This window comes from Panthera pardus, unplaced genomic scaffold (assembly GCF_024362965.1).
Source record: "Panthera pardus isolate Hobbes unplaced genomic scaffold, ASM2436296v1 HiC_scaffold_27, whole genome shotgun sequence".
Classification (NCBI taxonomy): Eukaryota; Metazoa; Chordata; class Mammalia; order Carnivora; family Felidae; genus Panthera; species Panthera pardus.
Window position 1 is genome coordinate 69,069,379 of NW_026526843.1, and position 20,584 is coordinate 69,089,962.

Below are 20,584 nucleotides of genomic sequence, written 5' to 3' on the forward strand. Positions count from 1 at the left end.
ATGTAGCCCTGGATCGGTGAGTTTTGGGAAGTGGGAGTTCTTTTTCATGCATAGCAATGAGAACATCCCTAAACAAAACCATTTCATGATGTTTTTCACCGAGTGAAACATCAAATCAGGGCAGCCTCTAGATAAAGCTCCTCCCTAAATCCTTTTCTGGGAAACACTCCACTCCAGGCTGCCACCAAGACCTTGGGCCAGGCCTCCTCTCCAAACTCTCATCTGTCTCCCAACTCCTCTCCCTAACCCTCAAAGATTCCTCTGCTGAAGTAAATCCTGGGATGCAAACTCTATGTAAACTAAGTCAGCTACACAAAAATAGAGAACTAGATATTTTTAAAACTTTTATTTTTAAAACAAGTTGCATAATATTTAAAAAATTCTTTTGAATTTATATATTTTGTTTTACAACATTTGCTGTGTACAATAAACTTTTTCAATGAATTTAAGTAAACTCACTGAAATACAGGATCTAAAGATTTACAACATTGTAAGTTGTTTATTGCAAATCATTTCACTTATACTATTCTATTGGCAAATTCAAGATATCAATGAGCCTCAACCAACAAAAGATACCAACAAAACTATCTTGCTCACTTTTTTTGCCTCATGCCAGTTGTAGATGTAACAAAATGGATCAACTATTTTTACTTCTTAAAATCTTCTAAAAATTTTTTCTATCTCTAAGAATTAAGGAAAACATGCTAAGTTCAGATCTTTCAAACTTTATACCACTTGTAGACACAACAAACTGGATCAACTATTTGAATAAAGTTGTATCCTTTTATGTCACAGACTAAAGAAAACTTACTGGTTCAGATCTCAGCCTTGTAGTAGGTTAAGCTACTTATCAGTATGTCTCTTTTTGCCTCATACTTGGTGTAGACACAATGAAATGGATCAACTACTTGAATGAAGTCATATCCCTTCCTATCTTTAATAAAGGAAATTAAATTGATATCTTTTGCATCTTAGAGCAAACCTTATCTAACCTGCCAATTTTTGTAAATTTAATTATTTAACTTCTATGTTTAGCACTTACATTTAATTTCTAAGTTTAACAAACGCTTTAAGTAGAATTTAGCAAATACCTAAATAACTAAAATTAATTGGGAACCACACAAGTTTGTATGGAAAAAAACAAGGCAAAATACTAGAGGAGCTCTTATCCATAACTTGAGACATCTCTAGAAGAGCCCAACTGGGCTTTAAAAAGTAACCGTCAAAATAGACCAAGATACATTTTTTCCCAAAGAACTAGTAAGCAAAAGGCATTCACAAAGCATTTCGATCACAGAAACTCCAACTTTATCTAAGTAATCCAATATAATACATTCATGGGACAATCTGAAGATCCTGAGCTCCACTGCTTTTTCCCAAGTTAAGAAGGCATCAAACCAAATTTCTATTTTTATCTCAAAGGTAAGTGCAACGCGAACAATTCTCATTGGTAAGGGAGGCGAAGCCCCCTAAGGGCGAGAGGCGGTTCAACTTTAGCAAACCTACTCCCTCCCCTTGGGTAGAACAATACAGATATTATATTACCCGTGTGCTGAGCCTCCCCGCCCCCCTACCCCTCAAAAGCAACACAAGGGTGAGAGAAGAAAGAACTGCCAGGTAGGAGAGCGCGGGCGTGGGGGTGGGGGAGGGGAGGGAGAGAGGGGGTGGACATTCGAGTGAAACGAACCAAGAAAAAAACCGAGAAAACCGAAAGCAAAAAAAACCGGAGCCTACTGGGGAGGTGCGGCGGTGGCTTCGGCTCTGGCTCCAGTGGCCACGGCAGTGGCGCGGGGGCCTAGAAGAGCCGCGGGGCCGCGCCCCCGACGGCGCCGGCCTCCAGCGGCCTCACCGAGTTGTAGTGCTCCCCGAGGTTGCAGGTGTAGTGCAAGTAGACGAGGGTGAGCGGCTTCTTGGTATACTCCTTCCCAATGACGATGATGGGCGATTCGGCCTGGATCACCTCGATGGGGGTCTGCAGGACGTGCGAGAGGGCCCTCAGCTCCAGCTGGCTTCCCCACAACGACTTGCGCACGATGTCGTCGCAGTAGCTCAAGAAGTCATCGCGGCTGTAGGCGTCGCCGGTTTCGGGGTCGCTGAAGAAGGGCAGAAAGTCGTCGACATGCTTGCGCATGTACAGGGCGGTGCGGTTCCGCAGGCTCTCCACGGTCACGGAGAACACCAGCTGGTCTTGGATGGCGCGGTACATGCAGTGGCGGTCGGCCGGGATGTCCTTCATCTCCAGGTTCTTGGGTCCCAGTATGGCGGCAAGCTTCTCCTCCTCTTCACGGCGGAAGCTGGCCAGATGCTCCATCTCCACCTCGGCGATGCTCCCCTGGCGCTCTCTCTGGAGGGCCGCCCTTCTTTCGCGCCTTTTCTGTGCCCTCGACACGCTGGGAGGCCGGTTCTCAAGATCCATCTTGGCAAGATCTTCTGTGATGGAATCGAGGTTGCCGTTATCAGGGCAACTCGCTTGGAACCTCTCCATTTCCTGCCGGTGCTTCTGCTCCATCTCAGCCTCGAGGCGGGCCACATCTAGGAGCAACTGCTTTCTTCTCTTCTTGTCACTCTTGGGGACCGAGTTCTTCATGCCCTGGATGCGGGCCTGAAGCTCTTCCTTCTCGCGAAGGTGGCGTCGTATCATCCGCTCTTGCTCTCTCTGAGAATCTTCCATGATGTTTAACGGCAGCTGAGACTCGAAGTTTGGTGGTAGCTGAAGTACCAGCTACACTTAAAACTAACAGCTCAAGAGACGGAGCACGCTACGGGTCCTCACGTCCTCAGCCTCGCCCAATTGCTGCACTCGGCTCTCTTCACCGGCTGGTTGCCCCACCCTATTCATGGCCCTGTCATTGGCTACTGTCTCCCCACGGCCATGCCCCCTTGAGAACGTTTGGCACTAGGATTGGCTGTTGAGAGCCCCTAAACACGCCCCCGTTAAACCCCGTAGCAACCGTTTTTTTCTGCTTTTAGCACGGCCCCAAATCCCGTGCCAAAAATCTCGCCTTTGAATACTACGTGCAGCAATTAGTCTTGTAGAATTGTTAACGGACTCTGACTCCCTACTTCATTTCCAAACCTGAACACAGTTTATACACTGGTCAGGCTTGAATCACGTGACAAATACTATCCCACCAGACAAATGTGCTCTGACAATGGACTTCCCATCACTCCTAGTGTTCAGATGGCAATGCTGCCTTCTCGTTTTTTCAGGTCCCTTGAATGGTGAACCTTTACATTTCCTTATGTTCCTGGGAACACAGACTCCTTTCATGTTAGGTCTCACAGTAATTCACACTGTCCCATCTCAGTGTAGAAGGCAACAGCCACAATTCTTTTTTTTTTTTCCAATGTTTATTTATTTTGAGAGAGAAAGAGAGAGGGCTGAAGGGGCAGAGAGAGAGAGAGAGAGAGAGAATCACAAGTAGGCTCTGCACCATCAGCACGGAACCCCATGTGGGGCTCAAAAATCACCAACCCTGAGATCATGACCTGGGTGGAAATCAAGAGTCCCACCCTTAACTGACTGAGCCACCCAGGCACCCCTATGAAACATAACAGCTGGCATTCATTGAGGCACTCCTGATAATTTTGAATCTCTAAAAGTTCTAAAACATAAAATAAAATATAAAATAAATATAAACCCTAAGCTATTCCAAATATGCTCTCATCCTGCCCCAATCTGGTCACCTGTATCTTGAATTCTGAACCAGGAAGACCCTCGAGACCCACCCCCTCCACACCTTTTTACAAATGAGGAAAGTATTTGTCCAAGTTGTTGCGTATATTAAATTTCACACCTTTTAATTTTTTCTTGAGAGAGAGGCCACAAGTAAGCAAGGAGCAGAGAGAGAGGGTAAGAGAGAGAGAGAGAAGCAGGGCTCACCCGAAGTGGGGCTCATGCTCACTCAAAGCGGGACTCAGGTCAGGAAATGTAGGATCATGACCTGAGCCGAAGTCAGACGGTTAACCAACTGAGCCACCCAGGCGCCCCTAAGTTTTTGCTTTATTTTATTTTATTTTATTTTATTTTATTTTATTTTATTTTATTTTATTTTTTAACTTAAATTTTAGTTAGCCAACATACAGTGCAATATTGGTTTCAGGAGTAGAATTCAGTGATTCATCACTTATATACAACACCCAGTGCTCATCACAACTCATGCCCTGCTTAATACCCATCACCCATCTAGCTTATCACCCCCACCTCCCTCCATCAACCCTCAATGTGTTCTCTATTGTTAAGAGTCTTTTGTGGTTTATTTCCCTTTCTCCTCTTTCATCTGCCTTCCCATATGTTCATCAGTTTTGTTTCTTAAATTCCACATATGAGTGAATTCATATGATATTTTTCTTTCTCTGCCTGACTTATTTTGCTTAGCGTAATACCTGCTAGCTCCATCCATGTCTTTGCAAATAGCAAGATTTCATTCCTTTTGATAGCTGAATAATATTCCATTGTATATGTGTACCACAACTTCTTTATACATTCATTAGTTGATAGACATTTGGGGTCTCTCCATACTTTGGCTATTGTTGGTAATGCTGCTATAAACATTGGGGTGAATGTACTCCTTTGAATCCATATTTTTGTATCCTCTGTGTAAATACATAATAGTACAATTGGTGGATCATGGGGTAGTTCTATTTTTAGTTTCTTGAGGAACCTCCATACTGTTCTCCAGAGTGGCTGCACCAGTTTGAATTCCCACCAACAGTGTAAGAGTGTTGTAAGAGTGTTGAATTCCCACCAACAGTTGTAAGAGTGTTTCTCCACATCCTCGCCAACACTTGTTGTTTCTTGTATTGTTAATTTTAGACATTCTGACAGGTGTGAGGTGGTATCTCATCGTGGTTTTGATTTATATTTCCCTGATGATGAGTGATGTTGAGCATCTTTTCATGTGTCTGTTAGCCATCTGGAAAAGTGTCTATATATGTCTTCTGCTCGTTTCTTAACTGGATTATTTCTTTTTCGGTGTTAAGTTTGAGAAATTCTTTATAGATTTTGGATACTAAACCTTTATCAGATAAGTCATTTGCAAATATCTTCTCCCATTCCATGGGCTGCCTTTTAGTTTTATTGATTGTTTCCTTCACTGTGTAGAAGCTTTTTATCTGGATAAAGTCCCAATAGTTCATCCATGCTTTTGTTTCCCTTGCCTTCAGCGATGTGTCCAGTAAGAAGGTGTTCTGACAGAGGTGAAAGAGGTTGCAAAATCCTCTAGGATTTTGATGGTTTCCTGTCTCACATTTAGGTCTTTGAGCCATTTTGAATTTATTTTTATGTATGGTATAGGAAAGTGGTCCAGTTTCATTCTTTTGCATGTCGCCATCCAGTTATCAAGAAGATACTGTCTTTTTTCCATTGGATATTCTTTCCTGCTTTGCCAAAGATTAGCTGACCATATACTTGAGGGTCCATTTCTGGGTTTTCTATTCTGTTCTATTGATCTATGTGTCTGTTTTTGTGCCAGGACCATACTGTCTTGTGACTACAGCTTTGTGATATAGCTTGAAATCTGGAATCATGATGCCTCCAATTTTGTTTTTCACTTTCAGAACTGCTATGGCTACTCAGGGTGTTTTATAGTTCCATACTAATTTTACGATTGTTTGTTCTACCTCTGCAAAAAATGCTGATGGTATTTTGGTAGGGATTGCATTAAATATATAGATTGCTTTGAGTAGTATAGACATTTTAACAATGTTTGTTCTTCCAATCCATGAGCATGGGATGCTTTTCCATTTCTTTGTGTCCTCTTCAATTGCTTTCATAACTGTTCCATAGTTTTCAGAGTACAGATCTTTCACCTCTTTCTTTAAGTTTATTCCTGGGTATCTTACTGTTTTTATTGCAGTTGCAAATGGGATCGATTCCTTGATTTCCTTTTCTGCTGCTTTATTATCAGTGTATAGAAATGCAACAGATTTCTTCTGTACATGGATTTTATATCCTGCGACTTTGCTGAATTCATGTATTAGTTCTAGCAATTTTTGGTGGAGTCTTGTGTTTTCTACATAGAGTAGTATTATGTCATCTGCAAAGAATGAAAGTTTGATTTCTTCCTTGCTGATTTGGATGCCTTTTGTTTCTTTTTGTTGTCTGATTGCTGATGCTAAGATTTCCAGTACTATGTTAAGTAGTAATGGTGAGAGTGGACATCCTTATCTTGTCCCTGACCATAGGGGAAAGGCTCTCAGTTTTTCCTCATTGAGGATGATATTAGCTGTGGGTCTTTCCTATATGGCCTTTATGACGTTGAGGTATGTTCCATCTATCGCTATTTTGTTGAGGGCTTTTATCAAGAATGGGTGCTGTATTTTATCAAATGCTTTTTTTTTTGCATCTATTGAGATGATCATATGGTTCTTTTATGAATGTGGTGTATCACATTGATTCATGAATATTGAACCAGCCCTGCAGCCCAGGAATAAATCTCACTTGACTGTGGTGAATAATTCTTTTAATGTACTGTTAAATTCAATTTGCTAGTATTTTACTGAGAGTGTTTGCATCCATGTTCATCAGGGATACTGGCCTGTAATTCTCCTTTTTAGTGGGGTCTTTGGTTTTAGTAATGCTGGCTTTATAGAATGTGTTTGGAAGTTTTCCTTTCATTTCTATTTTTTTTTTTTGGAACAGTTTTAGAAGGATAGGTATTAACTTTTCTTTAAATATCTGGTAGAATTTCCCTGGGAAACCATCTGGCCTAGGACTCTTGTTTATTGGGAGAGTTTTGATTACTGATTCAATTTCTTTGCTGGCTATGGGTCTGTTCAAATTTTCTATTTCTTCCTATTTCCGTTTTGGAAGTTTGTGAGTTTCTTGGAATTTTTCCATTTCTTCCAGATTGTTCAGTTTGTTGGTATATAATTTGTCATAGTATTCTCTTATAATTATTGGTATTTCTGTTGTGTTAGTTGTGATCACTCCTTTTTATTGCTAAGTGGTAGTCCATGATATGAATATATTGTAGTGTGTTTAACCATTCACCTGTTGAAGACATCTTGGTTGTTTCCAGTTTGGGGTTATTGTGAATAAACCTACTATAAACATTTGTGTACAGGTTTTTGTGTGAACATGTCTTTATTTCTCTGGGGAAAATGCCCAAGAGTGCAATTGCTGAGTCATATATTTTTTAATTAATTTATTTTTGAATTTACATCCAAATTAGTTAGCACATGATACAACAATGATTTCAGGAGTAGATTCCTTAAGTCCCTTACCCATTTAGCCCATCCCTCCTCCCACAACCCCTCCAGCAACACTCTGTTCTCTATATTTAAGAGTCTCTTATGTTTTGTCCCCCTCCCTGTTTTTATATTATTTTTGCTTCCTTTCCTTTATGTTCATCTGTTTTGTATCTTTAAGATACAACGTCTTTCTCTGCCTGACTAATTTCACTTAGCATAATACCCTCTAGTTCCATCCATGTAGTTGCAAATGGCAAGATTTCATTCTTTTTGATTGCTGAGTAATACTACATTGTGTATATATATATATATATATATATATATATATATATACCACATCTTCTTTATCCATTCATCCATCGATGGACATTTGGGCTCTTTCCATACTTTGGCTATTGTTGATAGTGCTGCTATAAACATTGGGGTGCATGTGCTCCTTTGAAACAGCATACCTGTATCCTTTGGATAAATACGTAGTAGTATAATTGTTGGGTCATAAGGTAGTTCTATTTTTAATTTTTTGAGGAACCTCCATACTGTTTTCCAGAATGGCTGCACCAGTTTGTATCCCCAGCTTGGTTATATTTTAAGGGTATTTTAGTTTTTTAAGAAACTATTTTCCAGAGTGGCTGCACCATTATACATTTCCACCAGCAGTATATGAGGAATCCAGTTTTTCTGCATCCTCACCAGCATTTGGTGTTGTCATTATTTTAGTCATTCTGATGCATGTGTAGTGACATCTCACTGTGGTTTTAACTTTGATTTCCCTACTGGCTAATCATGTTCATTTTTGCATGTGCTCACTTACCATCTGTACCATACCCTCTTGGGTAAAATATTTATGTCATTTGTCATAATTGGAATGTTTTTTACAGTTGAGCTTTGAGAGCTGTTTATATATTATAGATACTAGTTCTTTGTTGGATATGTGGTTGGCAAATATTTTGTATCACACTGTGACTTGTCTTTTACATCGTTTTACCTGCTATTTCTCAGAGCAAATGCTTTACATTTTGATGAAGTCCTATCTATCAATTTTTCCTCCTCTGGGTCATGTTTTTGGTGTCAAGAACTCTTTGTCTAACTGTAGATCCCAAAGATTTTGTTTCTGTCTTTTACTCAAAGATTTATAGCTTTAAGTAGTAAATTTAAATATGTGATCTACTTTGTGTTTATTTTTGTGTACTTTTTGAAGCTTAGGTCTCTGTTCTTTTGCCTGTGGTTGTTCAGTTGCTCCAGCATCATTTGTTGGAAAGGCCATGCTTCCTCCATTGAACTGGTTTTGCACCTTTGTCAAAAGTCACAAGTTTTGATATATTGTATTTCCATTCTCATTCTGTTCAATATATGTCTTGGATTCCCTTGAGACTCTTTGGCCTGTGGGTTATTCAGGAGTGAATGATTAGTTTCCAAGTGTTTGCAGATTTTCCTGTTATCTTTCTGATTTTGATTTCTGCTTTGATTCCTTTGTGTTTGGAGAACATATGCATTTAAACACAGTTCATTTACATTTGTTAGATTGGGGGCGCCTGGGTGGCTCAGTCCGTGGAGCATGCGACTCTTCATCTTGGGGTTGTGAGTTTAAGCCCCATGTTGGGCATAGAGCTTACTTAAAAAAATAATATAAATTTGTTGGGGTTTGTTCATGACGAAGAATATGTTCTATCTTGCTATATGTTCCATGGGCACTTGAAAAGAATGTGTATTCTGCTGTGGTTGAGTGACATGTTCTATAAATGTTTTTCAGATCACATTGGTTGATAGTGTTGTTGACTTCTATATCCTTCCTGATCTTCTGTCCAATTCTGTTATCATTGACAGAGGAATGTTGGATGTCTCCCACTATAATTGTGGCTTTTTCTATTTCTCCTTTCAGTTCTATCAGGTTTTGCATCACATATTTTGCACCTCTGTTGCAAATTCCAAATACCTAGGATTGCTTTGTCTTTTTGGTAGATTCACTCCTTTCATCATTATGTAATGCCCCTCTCTGGCTTTGATAATTTTCTTTGCTCTAACATCTACTTTATTTGATATTAATCAAATCCTTTTCATTTATTAATGTTTGCATGATATATATTTCCATACTTTTACTCTCAACCTCTCAATATTATTTTACTTGAAGTGTATTTTTTGTAGATAGCATGGAATTGGGTCATGTTTTTAAATCCATTCTGCCAAGCTCTGTTTTTCAATTGGTGTACACAGATCATTTACATTTAAGCTAATTATTAATATGTCAGGGCCTAACTCTGCAATTTAATATTTTTGTCCGTTTGTTCTGTGTGCATTTCTGTTTTCTTTTTTCTGCCTTCCTTTGGGTTCCTTGAATATTTTTTAGAATTCAGTTTTGATTTATCTATGGTGTTTTTGAGTGTAACTCTATAACTTTTTAAGTGCACGTTCTAGGTACATTTGTGTGTGTGTGTGTGTGTGTGATCAAAAATCTATGATGTTGTCATTTTTACCAGTTTGAGTGAAGCACAGAAACTGTATCTCCTTTTGCATCTCTTTACCCTCACCCATTTATAATACAATTGTCTTAAATGTCCTCTATGTAAATTTAGAACCACATTAGTTTTCTAATTTTGGCCTTGACCTTCAAACAATAGATAACACAAGGGGAGAAGGAAAGTCTATTACATTTGCCGATAGTTTTGCTTGTCATGTTTTTTCTTCCCAAATTTCTAAAATTTCTTCTTTTATTTTTACTGTTTAGAAAACTTCAGTTAGCCATTCCTTCAGGTAAGTCTCTTTGTCACAAATGCTCTGAGGTTTCATTTGAGAATGCCTTGATTTCCCCTTCATTTCTGAGGGACAGTTTCACTGGAGGTAGAACTCTAGGTTCACTATTTTCTTTCAGTTCTTGAAAAAGGTCGTGTCACTTTTTGTTGCCTCCGTGGTGATGGGTGTCAGAGTGATGGTGGGTTCAGAGCCGATGACCAAGAAAGTTCTTGGATATCTTTGGTGCAAAAAAGGTGATTTTATTAAAGTATGGGGACAGGACCCGTGGGCAGAAAGAGCTGCAGTAGGGTTGTGAGGTGTGACTGGTTATATACTATGGAGTTGGGGGAGACAAAGGCAAAATGGAGGACTCCAGAAGGACTTTCATATGCTAAAAGGACTCAGAAGATGCCAAGGGCCCTGCTGTTGTCAAGCTAAGGTTGTTTTTCCTCTAGTAAGGCATTAATGTTAGGACAGTAAGGGGTTCCTGGAGACATGTTATACTCTGTATTTGCCTCAAGTGTTTGTCAATGGGCTGCAGGTTATAAGGAAATTTAGTTTTACCTGTCATTTCCCTCGCTTTTCTTCCCCACATCACTATGGAGGGGAGGGTGATGTTGGAGCTCTAGGAAACTTGAGTCTACAGGTTTCTGGAGATTAGGCTATTGATAAGACTGCCTTTTTCTTATAATTTACTAAGACATTTGCAAACTGGTGGAGACTCCAGTCCTGTGGTCTCTATCAGTTAACCATTTGTTTTCTTTCCTTTCCTTTGTCCTTGGGCAGCCAGGAGTGACTGAGGACCATCACACAGCCCACTTGAAGGGAATGGGGTATGCTAGCTTGTGCTTTGTCTTCAGCTTGCCTTAATCTCCCTCATCAATGGTATTCGATGAGAAATTTACTGTCTTTTGAAATGCTATTTCTTTATTTCTCTTTCTTCTTTGAAGATTTTTTTCTTTGTCTTTAGTTTTCAGATATTTGACTATGATGTATCTTGGTGTGGATTTCTTCAAGTTTGTCTCAGCTTCTTGAATATGTAGGTTTATATGTCTTTACCAAATTTGAGAAGTTTTGAGCCATAACTTCTTTGAGTACTTTTTCAGCCCCACACTTTCTCTTCTTCTTCAGGGACACTGTCAGGAATTTTAGGCCATTTGTCACTGTCCCACAGGTCCCTGAGGCTCCTTTCAATTAAGAACAATTTTTAGGGGTGCCTGGTTGGTTCCGTCGGTTAAGCATCTGACCCTTGATTTTGGCTCAGGTCATGATCTCACTGTTCATGAGTTCGAACCCTGTGTCAGGCTTCATGCTGACAGTGCCGAGCCTGCTTGGGATTCTCTCTCTCTCTCTCTCTGTCTCTCTGCCCTTCCTCCACTTGCATGCATGCTCATTCTCTCTCTCAAATAAATAAACTTAAAAAAATTTTTTTAAATAGATGTTGGTTTTTAGGGCAGCAAGATTGAATGGGAAGTACACAGAGTTCCCATATGTCCTTTGCTCACACACAGATACTGCCTCCCCCACTATCAATATCCTGTACCAGAGTGGCACATTTGTGGGTTTTTTAATTTTTATTTTTTAAAATTTTTAATTAAAAATTTTTTGACATGTAATTGACATACAATATTATATTGGCTTCAAGTATGCAACATAGTGATTTGATATTCATATACATTACAAAATGATCACCATGGGGTGGGGCCTAAAGCTGTTGGTGTCAGAAAAGAGGCTGCAAGTTTTATGATCTTGGGGACCCTAAAGGCCTCAGCTGTTTGTTTGTTCTGTTCTAATTAGGATGCATTACATATATATTTGAAAGGCAGGTGACAGCTAATAGGTTGTTTTTAAAGGGTAATTTTATTAAGCACTTTTTAAAAATGCAGAAAAATAATCACCATGACAATTCTGGTTACCATTTGTCACCATGCATAGTTTTTACAATATTATTGACCATATTCCCCATGCTATACCAGAATGACACATTTGTTACAGTTAACCTACACTGATACATTATTATTATTCAAAGTTCACAGCTTACTTGATTGTTTATAATGTAACCTCTACCCCCCACGTGGGGCTTGAACTCACAACCCCAAGACAAAAGTGGAATGTTATACTGACTGAGTAGCCAGTTGCCCCTCACAGCTTCCTTTAGAGTTTATTCTTCACGTTGTACATTCTATGGCTTTGGAAAAAGATATTGACATGTATCTACCATTATAGTATCATACAGGGCAGTTTCATGTCCTTAAAAACTCTCTGTGCTCTACATGGTCATCCCTCTTTCTCCTCTAATCCTTGGCAAGCACTGATCATTTTACTGTGTCTATAGTTTTGCCCTTTCCAGAATGTCATATAGTTGGAATCTTACAGTATGTCACCTTTTCAGATTGGCTTCTTTCACTTAGCAATACATATTTCTAGTTGTTTCATGTCTTTTCATAGCTTGATAGCTAATTTTTCTTTAGTTCTTAATAATATTGCATTGTCTGAATGTACCATAGTTTATCTATCCAACACCTATTGAGAACATCTTGTTTGCTTCCAAGTTTTGGCAATTATGAATAAAACTGCTATGCCCACTGAGGAGTTAAAATGACAGAGGAGTAGGCTTGCCTCATCCCTTTAACACAGCTAGATAAACATCAAATCATTTTGAACACCCATGAAATCTATCTGAGGACTGAGAAAGCAAAAATGCACAACTAGAGTTGATTAGAAAGATACAGACTACCAAAAGTAAAACAGAAGGAAACAGAAAATTTAACAGACCCATAACCAGCAAAGAAATTGAATCAGTAATCAAAAAATCTCCCAACAAACAAAAATCCAGGGCCAGATGGCTTCACAGGGGAATTCTATCAGACATTTAAAGAAGAGTTAATACCTAATCTTCTCAAACTGTCCCCAAAAATTGAAATGGAATGAAAACTTCCAAACTCATTCTATGAGGCCAACATTACCTTGATTCCACAACCAAAGATCTCACTAAAAAGGAGAATTACAGGCCAATATCACTAATGAACATGGATGCAAAAATTCTCAACAAGTTACTAGCAAATCGAATACAATAGTACATTCAAAGAATTATTCACCGCAATCAAGTGGGATTTATTCCTGGGCTGCAAAGGTGGTTCAGTATTTGCAAATTAATCATTGTGATATGCCACATTAAAAAAAGAAAGAAAGGATAAGAACCATAAGATCCTCTCAATACATGCAAAAAAAGAAAAAAAAAACCCACCAACATTTGACAAAATACAGCATCCATTCTTGATTTAAAAAAATTCTCAAGAAAATAGGGTTAGATGGAGCATACCTCAACATCACAAAGGCCATATACAAAAGGCCCAGAGCTAATACCATCCTCAATAGGGAAAAACAGAGCTTTCCTCTACGGTCAGGAATGAGAGAGGGATGTCTACTCTCACCATTACTATTTAACATAGTACTGGAAGTCTTAGCTTCAGCAATAAGACAACAAAAGGAAATAAAAGGCATCCAAATCAGCAAGGAAGAAGTCAGACTTTCACTCTTTGCAGACAACATGATACTTTATGTAGAAAACCCAAAAGACTCCACCAAAAATTGCTAGAATGAATACATGAATTCAGCAAAGTCGCAGAATATAAAATCAATGTACAGAAGAAATCTGTTGCATTCAATACATTGAAATGAAGCAGCAGAGGGGCACCTGGGTGGCTCAGTCGGTTGAGCGGCCGACTTCGGCTCAGGTCATGATCTTGCAGTCCGTGAGTTCGAGCCCCACGTCGGGCTCTGTGCTGACAGCTCAGAGCCTGGAGCCTGCTTCAGATTCTGTGTCTCCCTCTCTCTGACCCTCCCCTGTTCCTGCTCTGTCTCTCCCTGTCTCAAAAATAAATAAAACGTTAAAAAAAATTAAAAAAAAAAAGAAATGAAGCAGCAGAAAAGGAAATCAAGGAATCTAACCCATTTGCAACTGCAATAAAAACAGTAAGATACCCAGGAATAAATTTAAAGAAAGAGGTAAAAGATCTGTACTCTGAAAACTATGGAACAATTATGAAAGCAATTGAAGAGGACACAAAGAAATGTAAAAGCATCCCATGCTCATGGATTGGAAGAACAAACATTGTTAAAATGTCTATACTACCCAAAACAATCTATATATTCAATGCGATCCCTATCAAAATACCACCAGCAGTTATCACAGAGCTAGAAACACAATCCTAAAATTTGTATGGAACCATACAAGACCCCAAATAGCCACAGCAATCCTGTAAAAGAAAAGCAAAGTTGGATGCATCACAATTCCAGACTTCAAGCTATATTACAAAGCTGTAGTCATCAAGATGGTATGGTCCTGGCACAAAAACAGACACATAGATCAATAGAACAGAATAGAAGACCCAGAAATTGACCCACACCTATATGATCAACTAGTCTTTGACAAAGCAGGAAAGAATATCCAATGGAAAAAACACAGTGTCTTAAATGGTGCTGGGAAAACTGGATAGCAACATGCAAAAGAATTAAACTGGACCACTTTCTTATACTGTACACAAAAATAAATTCAAAATGGCTCAAAAACCTAAATGTGAGATGGGAAACCATTAAAATCCGAGAGGAAAACACAGGCAGCAACCTCTTCGACTTCATCTAGAGCAACTTCTTACTGAACACGTCGCTAAAGGGAAGGGAAACAAAAGTAAACATGGGCTATTGGGACTTCATTAAGATACAAAGCTGCTGCACAGCAAAGGAAACAATTAACAAAACTAAAAGGCAACTGATGGAATGGGAGAAGATATTTGCAAATGACATATCTGATTAAGAGTTAGTATCTAAAATCTCTAAAGAACTTATTAAACTCTCCACCCTTAAACCAAACAACCCAGTTAAGAAACAGGCAGAAGAGGGGCGCCTGGGTAGCTCAGTTGGTTAAGCATCAGACTTGTCTCAGGCCATGACCTCACCATTTGTGAGTTCAAGCCCCATGTCAGTCTCTGTGCTGACAGCTTGGAACCTGGAGCCTGCTTTGAATTCTGTGTCTCCCTTTCTGCCCCTCCCCCACTTGTTCCCTCTCTCTCAAAAATTAATAAGCATTAAAAATTTTTTTAAAAAGAAAAATGGGCAGAAGACATGAATAGACACTTTTCCAAAGACATTCAGATGGCTAACAGACACATGAAAAGATGCTCAACATCACTCATCATCAGGGAAATACAAATCAAAACCATGATGAGATACCACCTTACACCTGTCAGAATGTCTAAAATTCACACCAGAAACAACAGGTATTGGTGAGGATGCAGGGAAAGGAGAACTCTTTGCACTGTTGGTGGGAATGCAAACTGGTGCAGCCACTCTGGAAAACAGTGTGAAGGTTCTTCAAAAAATTAAAAATAGAGCTACCCTAAGATTCAGCAATTGCACTATTAGGTATTTACCCAAAGGATACAAAAATGCAGATTCAAAGGGATACATGCACCCCTGTGTTTATAGCAGCTTTATCAACAATAGCCAAACTATATAAAGAGCCCAAATGTCCATTGACTGATGAATGGATAAAGAAGACGTGATGTGTGTGTGTGTGTGTGTGTGTGTATGTATATATGTATATATGTATATGTGTGTGTGTATGTATATGTGTGTGTGTGTATGTGTGTATATATATATACACATATGTGTGTGTGTATATATATATATATATATACATGCGTGTGTGTATAGATATACATACTTTGGAATATTACTCCACTATCAAAAGGAATGAAATCTTGCCATTTACAATGACGTGGATGGAGCTAGAGTATATGCTAAGCAAAATAAGTCAGGCAGAGAGAAAGAGAAATACCATGTGATTTCATTCATATGTGGAATTTAAGAAACAAAACTGAAGAACATTTGTCAAGGGGGAAAAAGAGAGAGGGAAACAAACCATGAGACCCTTTAGGATAGAAAACAAACTGAGGGTTGATGGAGGGAGGTGGGTGGGGGATGGACTAAATAAATGGGTGATAGGTGGGCACTCATCATGTTGAGTGCTGGGTGTTATATGTAAGTGATGCATCACTAAATTCTACTGAAAACAATATTACACTATATGTCAACTAACTAGAATTTACATAAAAATTTGAAAGAAACTGCCATACCCATTCATGTGCAGGTTTTTATTCGTGGACCTAAGTTTTCAATTCATTTGAGTAAATACCAAGCAACATGATTGCTGGATTGGATGGTAAGAGTCTGTTAAGTTTTTTTTTTTTAATTTTTTTAATGTTTATTTATTTTTGAGAGAGACAGTGTGCGAGTAGGGGAGGGACAGAGAGAGGGAGACACAGAATCCAAAGCAGGCTCCAGGCTCTGAGCTGTCAGCACAGAGCCCGACATGGAGCTTGACCTTACAAGCTGTGAGATCATGACCTGAGCCAAAGTCAGTTGCCCAACCGACTGAGACACTCATGCTCCCCAGGTATGTTTAGTATTATAAGAAACTGCCAGATTGTCTTCCAAAGTGGCTGTACCATTTTTCATTCCCACCAGCAGTGAATGAGTTTTTGTTGTTCCATATCCATGGCTGTGTTTGGGTATTATCAGTTTTTTGGATTTTGGCATTTCTAATACATGTATAGTACTGTCTCGTTTCTATTTACATTTCTCTATTGACATATGTTGGGCACCTTTTCATATGTTTACTTGCTATCTTTATATTTTCTTTGGAGAGATGTCTGTTCAGGCCTTTTGCCCATTTTAAAAATTGGGTTGTTTATTTTGTTATTGTTGAGTTTTAAGATTCTTTTAGTACTATGGGTAACAGTCCTTGATTAGGTATGTATTTTGCAAATCTTTCCTGCCAGTCTTGGCTTAACTTCTCATTCTCTTGATTCCTTTTGTTTTCAGTATGTTTTCTCTCTGTTCTTCAGGTGGGTTAATTTTTGTTGGTCTGTGTTAAAGTTCATGAGTTATTTTTATCTGCCCCTCCCACTCTGTTGAGCCTGTACTTTGAGTTTTTTATTTTGGTTATTGTATTTTAGTTCTTAAATTTCCACTAGGGTCTTCTTCATATCTTCTATTTCCATGCTGACACTTTGTATCTCTTTTTATTTTTCTCTAATTTTCTCTTTTTCTTTGCTGAGACTCTATATTTTCATTTGTTTCAAGCATGATTTTTGCTTGTTGAAGCATCTTTAGGATGATCCCCTTACAAATCTTTGTCAGATAAATCTCTGACAATAGCTCTTTCATTTCAGTTTGGGCATTTGTCTATTGACTTAAAAAATTTTTTTAATGTTTATTTATTTTTGAGAGAGAGAGACAGAGACAGAGTGTTAATGGGGGAGGGGCAGAGAGAGAGGGAGACAGAATCTGAAGCAGGCTCCAGGCTCCAAGCTGTCAGCACAGAGCCTGACGTGGGGCTTGAACCCACAGACTGTGAGATCATGACCTGAGCCGAAGTTGGATGCTTAACTGACTGAACCACCCAGGCGCCCCTGTCTATTGACTTTTTTTCATTTGATTTGAGATATTTCTGGTTTCTGAGCAATATTTGATTGAAACCTGGACATTTTGGGTATCTTGTCCTGAGACTCTGAACCTCATTTAAGCCATCTCCTCTGACACTGCCATCATCAGGGAAGAGGGGTGTCATATCATTACTACCAGATGGAAGTAGAAGTCCAGGTTCTCCACTTGGCCTCCACTGATCAAAGGGGAACTCTTCATTACAGCTGGGCACGGCTGAGAGTTTCTGCTCCACACTAGGCCTCCACTGATAACCTTTTGAGGGAAGGGGTTGGAGTGCTGAATTACCACTTCCTTTGTTACTACCTCCCCTGACCCTCTTTATCATTGAGCAGTGGTGAAAATCCTAACTCTCTGCTAGGTCTCTGACATCATCTCAGGGGCAGTGAGGAGGTACCTCATTACTGCCAAGTGGGGGTGGATTCTAGGCTCCCCACATTGTTTCTACTGATATAAAAATGTGTGGGTCTTGTTACCTGCCAGTGGGGATGAAAGTTTCTGCTCTGTACTTGGCCTTCTCTGACACTTTGCTAGTAGGAATGGGGGTGGGGTTGTTGGGGCATGTCATTACAGTCTCATGAGTGTGGAAGGCTAAGCTCCCCACTGGATCTTTGCTAGCGGGGGTGGGGATGGGGCCAAATTTGTTCTCTGGTTTTGGTTGGAGTAGGGTGGATATTGTCCAAACACTTTTGCTAGGTTGATCTTTTCCCTGTCCTTTGGCTAGAGAGAACAGACTTTGGGGCTCTTTTTGTCTGTGCTCATCTCATCTGGGTTGTGGGCTTCTTCACCTCCAAGTCTGTGATATATGAAGCAAAAAGAAAATTCATGTCATTCCTCTTGTCCTGAGAACCTAAGTGGTCTGTCTTCTTCTCTCCACCTTTCAGAGACTTCTTATGTTTGTTTTGTCCATAATGTCCAAATGTTATGTTTTTAGTTGTAACAAGAGGAATGGGGAAAAATACATCTATTCCATCTTTCCTCTTTTTATTTAAAATGAACAGAAATACTTCACACTCTCCTTTACTGTCATTTTCATATTTCAAAGAAATTAAATACTGTGACTTAAAATGCATCAAAGCAATGGTAATTTTAGAAAACCATTATGCTGATCCTGAAAGAGACATATTTTGGACTTTGATAGCATGATAGCAATGGTCATGTAGAGTCTGCTTGTTTGCTGCAATCAAGAGTGCTTTTTCAGATTTTGCAGGAGGGATGACAGGTCCCTTTGAATGTCAAGCCCCATTGCATGGGTTGGTTTTTGTGGCCTGAAGTGAAGAAAAACCAGCTTTGCAAATGTTGAGCTTTACTGTCTGTAGTTTGTGTTAAGGAAACCATAGTTATTATAATACGGAATGTGCCTTTCCCAGTTCTTCACTCTCTATCTCCACCTCATAACACCCTAGGCCACCTTCCTCCAACACAAACTCTCCCATACGGACATTATGATCTGATTTCCAGGGCATATGCCACACATCTTTAGCAATGGATGGACTGCCTGCTTTTCAGGCAGCTCTCTATGAATATCATTTCTTTTTTTTTTTTAATGTTCATTTATTTATCTTTGAGAGAGAGAACACAAGTGGTGGAGGGTCAGAGAGACACACACACAGAATCTGAAACAGGCTCCAGGCTCTGAGCTGTGAGCATAAAGCCTGACACAGGGCTCAAACCCATGAATCGTGAGATCATGACCTGAGCTGAAAGTCAGATGCTTAACCGACTGAGCCACCCAGGCACCCCTATGAATATCTTTTCTCACAGTTGAACTTTTGGTAAGGATTAGATTGCAGGGAGTTCAAGGTTACCTTTTCCAATAATAAGCTCTGGGAATGGTGATAGGTGGTCTTGTTGATGAACAGCATATGCTTTGCCAATCAGTGAGGTGGGAGGGGCAAGAGGATTAATGTCTATCTTGCAGGGGGCTGTAATGATCACATGTGTGTCAAGGACCCAGCTCAGTACCTGGCACCAAGGAAGATAGTAATAAACAGCAGTTTCTTCCCTCTACCATACCTTAGTCCCTACCTACCAGCTTCTGCTCCCCATTCCACTCTCCTACATCCTCCCCTTTCCACTTCATCACCCCCATTTCTCCTCCCCCTCTAGAGGCCACCAGATATGGCAGTTTCCATGGTAATCAGCTTCCTCATTAGTTTGGAGTTCAATGGTCCCTAAGAGTCTGTCTGGACTGGGTTCCCAACTCACATCAGAGGGAGCTTTCCAGTGAGCTCAAGAGAAATTGTCAAACACAAGTCACTATATTTAAGTTGTCCTTATTAGACACAATAGCCCACAATGATATTTCAGTGTAAAGAGAGAGGATGTGAAGAAATTATTTTCATCTTGTCCAGTGCCTATAGCTCCTGGACATCTGGGGAATCACTGTTTCCCCAACACTGGCTGATGAGGGATTACCTCACTGGGCTGTAAGTGTCTGAATGTGTAAGGGGCAATGCGAGATTTGACAACAAGGAAGCTGTCACTGAAGGGTTTATAACCCATCACTGAGGATTTGCTCTTTCCTCATCCTCCCACCTGGCCCTTAAGGATCTAAGGTCATGTGAGTTTCCTGCTCGGCTCATGCTTGGTTTCTGTACTGACCCCCTTGTTCCTGACCCTGTTCTTACCCCTCCCCTGCTTTGCTACTCTATTCATTCATTAAGTTGCCATTTATCAGTCCTACGCTATGCCAGGCATTATTCTAGCCACTGTGGATATAGCAGTGAACAAAATGGACAAAGATCCCTAACCTGAAGGAGCTTATAGTCAAGTAAGGAAAGACAACAAAAAACAAGTAACTACATAATGACATACAAAATTGAAGCTGAACTTTGGGACAGGGGTTCACAACTTCTTGACTAGGGTTCTAGTCCTGTTTCTCCCTTTGTTCCTTCTCATTGATGGTCTATATACTCAGAGTAGCTTCTCTTATCTCCCTTCAACATCTGCTAAGGGAATGAATGAAATACACATGGGAGAGTTTGAGACTCATTACTATCACCAGTGGCATAAGGTTAAAGGTAGGGGTGAGTTGTCTGGAGGAAATGGCCATGTAGGGCCCCCAAATCCTGGGGCTATTTGGAAATAGGAGAGGTAGCCATTGTCACCAGGGCAGAGGGGAGTGGCTATCTCCAATCCTCTGAGGCATTAAGGA

The 20,584-nt window shown here is 39.8% G+C and overlaps 1 protein-coding gene across 1 annotated transcript; it reads right to left on the minus strand.

The window, feature by feature from the left end:
• Positions 1–1,756: 1,756 nt before the first annotated feature.
• OTUD6A (OTU deubiquitinase 6A) lies at positions 1,757–3,329 on the minus strand. Its single transcript, XM_019428607.2, has one exon. It carries the CDS (start codon positions 2,669–2,671, stop codon positions 1,796–1,798), a length of 876 nt encoding a protein of 291 aa, XP_019284152.1. The 5' UTR covers positions 2,672–3,329; the 3' UTR covers positions 1,757–1,795.
• Between the last annotated feature and the right edge of the window lie 17,255 nt (positions 3,330–20,584).

What these genes read in the sequence shown, in the direction of transcription:
- OTUD6A (XM_019428607.2), bottom strand. Translation starts at nt 2,671, where the DNA reads ATGGAAGATTCTCAGAGAGAGCAAGAGCGGATGATACGACGCCACCTT.